The following is a 12,070-nucleotide window of genomic DNA, read 5'->3' as shown; positions in this document are numbered from 1 at the left end:
GAGGATGAGAAAGACTTACCTAGGGTCACAAGCTCTTTAGTGTCTGAGGCAGGATTAAAACCCAGATCTCTCAGTAATCTACCAAGTGTCATGCATCATCCCATGCTAAATTAATAACTCATTTTCATGCAAAGTGTCAGAAGAGTGAAATTAGTTTTTATTGTTATGTTTACTAGTTTGAACAACCAAACTAAAAATAGACCTAGTAAATAGCAAAGGAAATATAATGAGCTGTGTAGTAACATTTTTTTGTACCATCAATATAACTCATTGGTATCTTTTTAAAGGTGGTGAGCATGCCTGCTTAAAATAGCAGCATTACTGAGCTGAACAAATAGAATTGCTATCCATAACACAGTTTTGACAGTAAGGTCAGCAGTGCACAGAAAATGCATGTTGCAAAAGATCCAGCAATCAATTCAGGCATTGAAAAAGCTCTGAAATGCAAAAGGGTGCAGTAATTCTCTGCTCACAGATCCAAGTATGTGTAGTAAAATGCAAAATGGAAAGCCATCTTAAGGGAAATACCTTTTGAAGTCCATTTGAATGAAATCAAGGAACTGTTAGAGCACTTGACATCACCTGGTATCTAGATTATTCTTTGGATAGTGAAGTATATGAGATCTATCCTCTTCCAAGGGTACAAGGCAAGGTATTTCCAGACATTCCCCTAATAAATAGTCAGCAGTGTCATATGAAAGTTGACTCATTTCAGTGTATCAAAAGTTGATAAAAATACATTCCATAAAATCATTTAAAAATAGCCTCTGCCAAAAAATGTGGCAGTCACAAGGTTTTCAAGATCACAATACCAATAAAAAGTTTATGTAGCTAATGCCTTCGATGCTAAGTTACAGTATGGTCCTCTCACAGAGATATATCCATTTCTTGCTGCAAAGGCAAGACTTAAAAGCATTCTGGAAAAAAAAACAATTCAGACAAATCAGGAATTAGAATCTAAAGCATATGTAATTTGGGAGACAGGTTGTTTAAAGAAAAGGGTTGTCAGTAGAGTCCCCAGGGTATTTCCAGGAAAATAAGAGCGTATAAAGGGAATCTGAAGTGATTTTATCTTAAACTTTAGGAATGTATTTTTCCTCATTTTGGAGGGATGGGGCAAGGTTAGAAGGGAGAAGAACTTAAGCAAGTGATAAATTGAGGTGCTTCCAATCTTCTTCTGTATATTCACTGAGCTACTGGAGGAAACTAAATCCTAGTAGGTACTAAAAGATAAAAGTAAAGTCTGACTGTGGAAAATATGAGTACTTTGTGAATAATGCAGTTACAAAGCAGTGCTGCAAATCAGATGAATTTTTGGTGCTTTTGCTGGGAAGAAAGTCTTTGCAAACTCACAATTGGAAATGTGGTTGCAGATGCTCCAGTGATGATAATTACTGATTGAGGATATTTCAAATAAGGGTCTTCAGTTTGGCATCTCTCTTGCCTCCAGGAGATGCTGCTTCCTTCTTTGATAGTATATTTCAATACTATCCTGATCATGGGCTTAGCAGAGAATATATTTGCCAGAAGACTTCAAGATGTCCTTATGATTTCAGTGAACTTGGTAGCAGAAAGAACAAATAGAAATGAGACAGCACAACTTACAATACTTACTTCCTTTTTATGTTAACTGTTGATTCTCGGAGGAATTAACCCCATCCTGTACAAGACACTGAGGCCTGATACTGTTATTATCTATCCAGACAAAGTCAAGTCTCTCTGCACTTCTGTGCCAAGTTGCCTGTCTCAGAATGTCAGGGCCTATTGGCTTCCTGTTACGTGCTATTTTCACAGAGGTGAATGTGAACCACTGTATCTTACAACTGATACTTCATTTATTGATTCGCTGGGTGTGCAATGCTGAATTCCATTTGCTCATGTTTATTTCAGTGATTACCACAATAGTGTTAGTTAACACCTTCATCACCTCCTCACATAGTTTCCCTTTTTTTCCTATGATGAGAATAGTTAAGATTTACTCCCTTAGCAACTTTCAACTATAATAATGCAGTTTTGTTAACTAGTCACCATACAGTACACTATATACCAGAACTTCATCATCTAACTGGCAGTTTGTACCCTTTGACCAATATCTCCCCATTTCCCTTACTCCCTAGCCCTTCATTAACTACTAATTCTCCTCTTTGTTTCTGTGAAGTTGATTTGTTTAGATTTCACATATTAGTGAGATTATACAGAATTTGGCTTTCTCTGACTTATTTCACTTAGCAAAATGTCCTTAAGGTCTAACAGTGTTCTCACAAATGGCAGGATTTCCTCCTTTTTATGGCTGAGTAATACTCTGTTTATATATACACACACACACACAAACACACATACATACGTACATACACAACACATTTTCTTTATTCATTTATCAATGTTTACATGTCTTGGCTATTGTAAAAATGCTGCCATGGATATGGGAGTACATAAATCTCTTTGACATCATGTTTCACCTCCTTCTGATATATTCCCAGAAGGGAAATTGTGAGGTCATATGGTAGTCCTATTTTTAATTTTTGAGGGGAACTTCCATACTGTTTTCTATAGTGGCTGTACCACCTTGTAATCTCACCAGTAGTGCACAAATATTCCCTTTTTCTCTACATCTTTGCCAACATTTGGTATCTCTCTTTCTTTTTTTTTTTTTTTTGATAATAGCCATTCTAACAGGTGTGAGGTGATCTCTCATTGTGGTTTTGATTTGCATTTCCCTGATGATTAGTGATGTTGAACATCTTTTCAAGTACCTGTTGGTCACTTGTATATTTTCTTTGTAAAAATGTCTATTCAGGTCCTTTGATTAATTTTTAATTGGATTATTTGCTTTTTAGCTATGGAGTAGGATGACTTCTTTATGTATTTTGTATATTAACCTTTTATCAGATATATGGTTTTCAAATATTTTTCCCATTCCATAGGTTATCTTTTCATTTTATTGATTTTTTTTAGAAACTTTTAAATTTGATATTGCCCCACTTTCTTTTTTTAAAATTTTGTTGATTGTGCTTTAGGTGCCATATCTGAAAAATCACTGCTAAGACCTATGTCAAGAAGGTCTTGTCATATGTTTTTCCTATGTTTTTCCCTTTATTTTTCCTAGAATTTTTATTGTTTCCAGTCTTAAATTTACTTCTTTAATCTATTTTGAATTATTTTTATGAGTGGTGTAAGATAGGGGTCTAGTTTTTTTGTTTTGTTTTACATGTAAATATCTAATTTTCCCAGCACTGTTTATTGAAGAGATTGTCTTTTCTCCATTGAGTTTTCTTGGCTCTCTTGTCAAATATTAGTTGACTATATATACATGAATTTATTTCTGGGTTCTTGATTCTGTTTCATTGGTCTATGTGTTTGTTTTTATGCCATCACCATACTCTTGATTACTATAGCTTTATGATACAGCTTGAAATCAGGAAGGGTGATGCCTCCTGCTTTGTTCTTTCTCAGGATTACTTTGGCTGTTTGAGTTCTTTCATGGTTCCATGTAAATGTTAGGATTTTTTTCTATTTCTGTAAAAGATGCCATTAGAATCTTGATAGGGATCGCATTAAATCTATAGATGGCTTTGGATGGTATAGACATTTTAACAGTATTAATTCCTCCAATCCATAAACACAAGTTATCTTTCCATTTATTTATGTCTTCTTCAGTATCTTTCATCAATGCTTACAGTTTTCAGTGTAGAGATCTTTCACCTCCTTGGTTAAATTTATTGCTAAGTATTTTGTTGATGTTGATGCTATTGTAAATGAGATCATTATCTTTTTTTTTTGAGGTAATTCATTCTTAGTGTATAGAAATGCTACTGATTTTTGTACATTAATTTTGCATTCTGCAACTTTACTGAATTTTTAGATTAGATCTTAATAGGTTTTTTTTTAGTCTTTAGGATTTTCTATATACAAAATGTCTGCAAATAGAGACAGTTTTACTTCTTCTTTTCCAATTCTGATACGTTTTATTTTTCTTCTTGCCTGATTATTCTAGCTAGTGCTTCCAGTACTATGTTATACAGGAGTGGTGAGAGTGGGCACCCTTGTCCTTTTCCTATTTTTAGAATAAATGCTTTTAACCTTTCACTGTCGAGTCAGGTGTCAGGTTTGGGCTTGTCATATATGGTGTTTCAATGTTGAGAAAATATGCATTTGATTTATTATAAAGTTTGGCTCACTCAGTTATGGGGGCTGAGAAGTCCAGACCCATGAGAGCCAATGGTATAGTTCCAGTCTGAGTCCAAAAGCCTGAGAAGCAGGAGAGCTAATGGTGTAGATTCCAGTCCATGTCCAGGTCTGGAGACAGAAGAAGATTGATATCCCAATTCAAAGACAGGCAGAGGGACAATTCTTTCTTACTCAGACTTTTATTCAATTTAGGCCTTCATTGGTTGATGAGGCCCACCCACTTTGGGGAGGGCAATCTGCTTTACTCAGTCTATCAATTCAAATGTTAGTCTCATCAGGAAACACCTTCAATGACATACCCAGAAATAATGTTTAGCCAAATATCTGGACGCCTTTTGGCCCAGGTGAGTTGACACATAAAATTAACCTCACAAAGTGTAGAAAACATTCAAAAACTACAGTTGATATTGATGTAGTAAAATCTGTGTTAGCATCCTTTTCCCAGATCTAATATACATTATTTTTATGTCTGTGAGTCCTGTAGGTAATTTTCTGTTCCCAAAGCAGTCTTTGCTGGGATACTAAGTTTGTGAAATATCTTTGAGGTGTCAGATATAAGCAAAATATAGGAAACTATGTAGTGCTATGTCTTTTTTGGTCCTTTGAAATTATGATATTAATATGACAACCTCCAAAGCCCGTTATAGGGTTTTTTGAGCAAGCCAGCCTGATTACTAATACCGTGTACATTATGCAATAATGTCACTAAAATTGCCTGATGATCCCAAATATGTTGGCCATTTATTTCATCAATATGAGTTCCAAGTTTAGTTTTTGTAGAAATTGTACAGTGATTTACTATAAGAAATAGAAAACAGGAGGTCACTGTTCTCAGAAACAGAAAGTTTTGCCTGAATTCTCTGAAGTAATGTATCACTGAAATGCACAGTATTCTATTAGGTGATATAAGTTCTAAGTTTTTCACTGTAAAGCTTTAATATGGATCTTTTTCATTTCTTCTTATTTCTTCGTCTTTTATTTTTTCTTAAGATTTTTCAGCTTGTAGAAGATAAAACCAACTTTTCTAAACTCATTAAAGAAGAAAAATGAATCAAACTTGAACTGTAAGCTAATTCATATAGAAGAGATATAGCCAGGGAATTTGCAAATGGATAAAAGCTAAGTATATTCAGGGTCATTGAGATTTTTAAAAAAACATTAAGAAATGTTGAAAATGTTCTTTTCAGAGTCAGTTTCGTAGGATTTTTAAGTTACAAATGTATTCACTGCTAATTTCCTACTTAAGTTGGAAACAAAAATAGAGTATTAAGAGTAATCAGAAGCAAATTTTATAGTAAAAGAAAGGCTTTTGCTGCCCAAACTCCTAGGTGACTGATTCCACTGGGGCATTGGGCAGCTGATAAGTTAACTTCATGAAATCTAAGAAATGTAGTGATGTTAAGTTTGTTTTTCAGGAAGAAATTATTTTATTTGATGTGACTCATCTTAAGCCTCCTGAGGTTAAGTCACAGGAAAGGGGACATGTTCCAAGGAACTATATGATTTAAGGAGATTTTTTTCTTCAAATCTAGGAAATGGTTACTGAAGAAAAATATACTGAAGTAAGGAGGGCTGATGGAATAATTATTTTCTTATTTTTCATGTGACCATGGTCAATTTGTTAATTGAGACTAAAAATTAATAACTCCACCTACAAAACAATGATCTGATTTTTTATTAGTCTCCTGGATCCTGGAAAGGAAAATAAGAATGTCACAAGTAACATGGTAGTAAAGCATTAGAATTAAAGTGTCCAATAATACTAAATATTACTATGTATCAGCTAGATATGTTTCTTGTCCTGTAAAACTTGTGAATATTAGAGTGATTCATGAAACCCTGAATTCTTAATTTTAGATTTTAAGCATATTGATCAAAGATTTTCTACATTCCATTTAGTCTGATGCCAGTGGTCTTAGCTATATTTAATAACCAAAAAATATTTTACATCAGAGTTTTCAGAACGAATTTCTCTTTCACTCATAACCTTTTAAAATTCTTCAAAATGCATGATAGCAATGAAGAATGGGACTGAAGAATCTAAATCAAGGTTTTCTAGAGTCTGACTTTGTCATTGATAAAGGTTTCTGAGGTAGAAGAACAAAGATCAAGGAGCTTTTTAAAGGCTATTGAAGATATAATTTGCTGCAATATAGTTGGTGGCAAAGAATCTTATACTTGATTGCTGATCTGTGCTAAAATATATTCAGAAAGGGATCATCTGTCTTCCATTGACTATCAATCAGCCTTTTCACATGGGTACAACTAGAATTTTACATCTTTATCTTTTTAAATTAAAAAAAAAGTTACCAGACTACGAAGTAACAGATCGTGAGTGATTGGCTAAAAGGACTTGGGTTTAGTTTTTTGTGCAAGTAGCATAATCACCAACTGTGTTATGGGTGGTGTCATCTTTCATTAATCAATGAAGATTTTGCCCATTGCAGGCATATCCCTATCTGTCTTAGTCAGTTCACGCTGCTGTAACAAATTACCATAGACTGGGTGGCTTAGACAGCAAACGTTTATTTCTCACAGTTGTGGAGGCTGGGATGTCCAAGATCAAGGTGCTGGCAGATCGGGTGTCTGATGAAAGTCCTCTTCCTGGTTTGCAGATGGCCATCTTGTTATATCCTCACCTGGGAGAGGGTGAGACCGGGGTAATGAAGAAGGGGGGAGAACAAGATGTGGGAAAGAGAAAGAGAGAGAGACGTTCTCTCATGCCTTTTCTTAAAAGGACACTAGCCCAGATCATGACCTGGTTACCTCCCAGAAGGCCCATCTCCAAATATTGTCACATTGGAGATTACAGTTTCAACATATAAATTTGAGGGAGATGCAACATTAAGTCCACAGAACCATTCCAGCCCCAGAAAAGAGTTCTTGGGTGAGGGTAAAAGCATTATCAACCATGAGGGAAAAAAAAAGAGTTGAAAGTAATTGTCACTGACCCCTCTGTTTACTAAAACTTGCTTCTTCCATACTTGATTTTTATCCCTCTTTTCACTTTAAACCATGGTATCTTCACTCAGTGCAGCTTTGAAAACTGAGTCTCCAAAGGCAAAGTGAAAGGAAGAATTTACCTTATGAATATGGTCAACTTAAGTGATAATGGTGACGAATGAGATGTTTAATTCTTTGATATTAAACTTTATGTATAGTTTCCTCAAATATAACCATTTATTTTGCTGCTGTAGATATTTCTTCACATAATTTTAGATATAAGTGGACTCATTTAATGCGAGATTTAATGTAACTCATCATATGTAAATCACTTTAAAGGCATTAGTTGATTGGCCAAATTAATCTTAATTATTTCCAGTGTTGTGTCATGTGGATCATTTTATTAATACAGTATTTGTGTGTTTTAAAATACATTCATTCAAGCTTTATTGTGTTTATCAAGATTTTTACCTTCTTATAGTGTGGGTCAAATTATGCAGCTTGGTGTAGGGGATGTGGCATATTTTAGGTTTTACTCCTTTCTGATATACATTTTTGCTGGCTTTTAGTCTAGAATTTTCTTCTTAACCAATTTGACATCTGTGGTGCACCATGATTGATTAATATCTTGCATCATAAGTCTTGAAAATAATAATCATTGGGAACCAATGAACTTTTCTTCATTTGAAAATCTGTCCCTAGAAAAACCTTTTATTTTTTATATGACCAAACCACATATTATCCTTGAGAGATTAATTTAGCTCTTAGGAAGTAAATAATCTTTTCACTGTATATATTCCTCCAATAGATACTGTGATGGTTAGTTTTCTGTCTCAACTTGGTTGGGCTATAATACCTAGTTTGATTGAATATCAAACACTAATCTACATGTTGCTATGAAGGTATTTTGTAGATGTGATTAACTTCTATAATAAGTTTATTTTAACTAACAGAGATTATCATCAGTGATGTGGTTGGGCCTCAACCAAACAATTGAAGACCTCCTCTTCCAGGGCACATGACTGGGCTGCATTTCCCAGGCTCCTTGCAGTTAGGTGTGGCCATCTGAATGATTTATAGGCAGAGCTGCATAGAAGGAGATAATTTACTGCTCTTTCAAGCCGTTTTCCATCCCTCATGTTCTTTCCTAATGTGCTGGCTGTATGTTGTCTCCAAGGGTGACCTTGAAAATCATCTATTGACGATTACAGAGCTGCTAGCAGCTGTGTTGCTGAATAACTGTGTGGAACAGAAGTTACCCCATCCCCACCACCACAAATAATACATACTGAGTAAAGAAAGACACCTCTACTGTGTTAAGCCACTTTAATTTGTGGGTTGGCTTGTTACAGAAATTAGCCTACTTCCACTAAAAATGATCATATTGTTGTCTTTCTCACAGCCATCTTACTAGATTGCTAAGTGTATATATAAAAAAAAAAAAACAGTCAGCCTCCTAGTTCATCTTCCCATTTGAAATTTGATCCAAGTTTTCCAGTGATACTTCAAATGGAGTAGGAAGCTTTGGGACTGGGTTTTTTAGCCTAGATATCTTTACCTCCATGTTCTTAAATACATAGAAATTAGAATAATACACATTGAGTTACCTTCAGTGGCAGTTTATCCACTGACTAATTTCTGGTCAGGAGAATAACTCTTTAAAAATTGTATGGACCTCATTGTTCAGAAAGCAGCCTCTTTCTTGAAAATACAGCAATAAGACCAATGGCAGTAGTTGGGCTATATATATATATAAATTGAAAATATTCAAGGTTTGGTAGGTAAGGTCTCTCATTCAAAATGCCAGTAGAGATTCAGGGAATATCTTAGGAAAATAGCACTTTGTAAATAGATAGGATGCCAAGGGTATTTTATTTGAATATTTGAGATAATGGAATAATAGAAAACCAGAGCAACTGTGAACATTAAAGATCATTTAGATCATGCCCTTCAACTTAAAGATAGGGAAGCTGAAGCCCAGAGAGCTGAAGTGATTGGACTGAAGTCACACAGATAGTGGCACATTTAAGACAAGAATTCAAATCTCTGGATTAGCTAGGTAGGCACTAGGTTTAGAATGGGAAGCTGACTTCCGGAGTTTCTAAGTGTGTAATTTTGTGTGTATGTGTGTGTGTTTGTCACCTTCAGTAGAATTAAAGTCAAGAAAGAGAAAACCAAAGTATGACTTTTCATTGGATTCACACAGTAAGAGTCCAAACAGATCATACTCCGTAAAATACTTTAACAGTCAAATGGGAAGTCATTAATTACATCCTGACTGGTCTTAGATAATGTTTCTAATCTTTTGTCATGTCATGAAAATGTAATTTATTATAAGGGAATGGAGTTTCCTTTACCTACTAACTTGATATAACTAGAATTGTGAACTTTTGACTGAAAAATGTCAGATTTTTTCCATGAGAGTGATACATTACTTAGAAGCCCCTGGCTTCTTGGAGGTCTTAATAAAACTTTGTGATTTTTTTTCCATGTTCAGTAACATTCTCAAGATGTAGTATTTACTGCCCAATATAATTGTGGTGACTTACTGGTCCTTTGTTAACTAACCTGGAAAGTAAATGTAAAGTACAGGGTAGCAAAGTTTAGGGGAAAGAGCTATACACTAGGTGGGAAGAGCCCTAGATTTTAACAAACTACTATATCATTTACCAGCTGTTAGTCTTGAGTAGGTTACTATGGTAACCACACACACTCCGCCCCCCACCCCTGCCCAAGAAGATGTCCATGCCCTGATCCCAGAATTTGCAATTACACCTCTTTGTGTGGCTAAAGAGAATTTGCGTATGTAATTAAGGTACAGACTTTAACAAAGGGAGATTATTCTGGATTATCTGAGTGGATCCAATCTAGTCACATGAGCCCGTAAACACAGAGAACTTTCTCAAACTGAAGATAGGAAAGATGAGGCAGAAAGAGGGAGCAGAGAGATTTGAAGCTTGAGAAGGACTCAACCCACGATTGCTGACTCTGAAGATGAGAAGGGTAATGCATCTAGGGAATGCAGATGGTCTCTAAACGACAAAAGCAGCCCTGACTAATAGCCAGAGAGGAAATGGTGACCTCAGTCCTGCAGCCACATGAAGTTGAATCTGGCCAGCAACTAAAGTGAGCATGGGAGGGGATTTTCTTCTGAAGCCTTTAAATAAGAGTACAAACCACCCCTGCGCCCCTCTCTCGGGAGCTGAATAGGCTGCGTTTCCCTTGGAACGCGCTGCAGAACCAGAGTCCTGTGACAACTGCCACGTTGGCTCCCTTGGTCCACTCACCAACCTGCGGTCCTCCACCGCTGCACCCCGCCAACCTGCCCCTTTCCTGTGCCAGGAACCGACAGGCACCACGCCCCACCAGTACCCAGCACTGACCCCGGAGCAGAAGAAGGAGCTCTCTGACATTGCTCACCGCATCGTGGCTCTGGCCAAGGGCGTCCTGGCTGCAGATGAGTCCACCGGGAGCATTTGCAGTCCATCAGCACTGAGGACACCGAGGAAAACCGACACTTCCACCTCCAGCTGCTGCTGACAGCTGACGACCGCGTGAACCCCTGCACTGGGGGCGTCATCCTCTTCCGTGAGACACTCTACCCCGAAGGCAGATGATGGGTGTCCCTTCCCCCAAGTTATCAAAGCCAAGGGCGGTGTTCTGGGCATCAAGGTAGACAAGGGTGTGGTAACCCTGGCAGGAACAAATGGCTAGATGACCACCCAAGGGCTGGATGGGCTGTCGGAGCGCTGTGCCCAGTACAAGAAGGACGGAGCTGACTTTGCCAAGTGGTGCTCTGTGCTGAAGATCGGGGAGCACACCCCCTCCTCCATCGCCATCATGGAAAACGCCAATGTCCTGGCCCGTTACGCCAGCATCTGCCAGCAGAATGGCGTTGTGCCCATCGTGGAGCCTGAGATCCTCCCTGATGGGTACCATGACTTGAAAGGCTGTCAGTATGTAACTGAGAAGGTGCTGGCTGCTGTCTACAAGGCTCTGAGTGACCACCACATCTACCTGGAAGGCACCTTGCTGAAGCCCAATATGGTAACCCCAGGTCACGCCTGCACCCAGAAATATTCTCAAGAGGAGGTTTCCATGGCAACTGTCACGGCATTGCGCCGCACAGTGCCACCCGCTGTCCCTGAGATCACCTTCTTATCTGGAGGCCAGAGTGAGGAGGCGGCATCCATCAACCTCAACGCCATCAACAAGTGCCCCCTGCTGAAGCCGTGGGCTCTGACCTTCTCCTATGGCCGAGCCCTGCAGGCCTCTGCCCTGAAGGCCTGGGGAGGAAAGAAGGAGAACCTGAAGGCTGCTCAGGAAGAATACGTCAAGCGGGCCCTGGCCAACAGCCTCGCCTGCCAAGGGAAGTACACCCCGAGTGGTAAGGCAGGGGCTGCAGCCAGCGAGTCCCTCTTCATCTCTAGCCATGCCTACTAAGCAGAGCCCAGGCGGCCCCCTCAACACTCCAGGCCCTGCCCCCTCCCGCACTCACTCTTGAAGAGAGGGGGCCTCACCCGGGGCTCCAGGCTGCCCTTTCCTGTCACTCTTGCCTCCCTGGTGACATTGGTGCTTGGTGTTGTCTGTGTACGCCAACTCCATCACCCTTTCCAGCATACTGCCAATAAACAACAATTTAAGGGGCGGGGGGTGGGGGGGAGGGGGTGTGGAGTACAGGCCCCTTGAAACCCTGATTTCATCTTGTGAAACCTGGAGCAGAAAAACTAGCCAAGCCCGCCCAGACTTTGACTTACAGAACTGTGCGGTAATAAATTTATGTTGTTTTAAGCCACTGCATTTTCAGTAATTTGTTACACAGTAATAGAAAATTAATACAGTGATTTAACCTTTCCCGCCTTGGTTGTCTCTTTGATAAGATACCTTACCTTCCAGATTTATTTAAGAATTATGACAGGTGGAATTTTCCTTAAAACAG

General features: G+C 38.3%; 1 protein-coding gene across 1 annotated transcript; it reads left to right on the top strand.

The window, feature by feature from the left end:
* The first annotated feature begins 6,740 nt into the window (after window positions 1-6,740).
* On the top strand, window positions 6,741-11,778 carry LOC105103143 (fructose-bisphosphate aldolase A-like). Its single transcript, XM_064483168.1, is given in 4 exon segments — window positions 6,741-6,837; window positions 10,370-10,603; window positions 10,606-10,733; window positions 10,735-11,778. Coding segments are annotated over 4 exon segments (1,299 nt in total). The 3' UTR covers window positions 11,575-11,778.
* Window positions 11,779-12,070: the final 292 nt, after the last annotated feature.

This window comes from Camelus dromedarius, chromosome X (assembly GCF_036321535.1).
Source record: "Camelus dromedarius isolate mCamDro1 chromosome X, mCamDro1.pat, whole genome shotgun sequence".
NCBI classification, from domain to species: domain Eukaryota; kingdom Metazoa; phylum Chordata; class Mammalia; order Artiodactyla; family Camelidae; genus Camelus; species Camelus dromedarius.
Note: the sequence above shows the minus strand (reverse complement) of the source record. Positions and strands in the feature narration are given on the sequence as shown.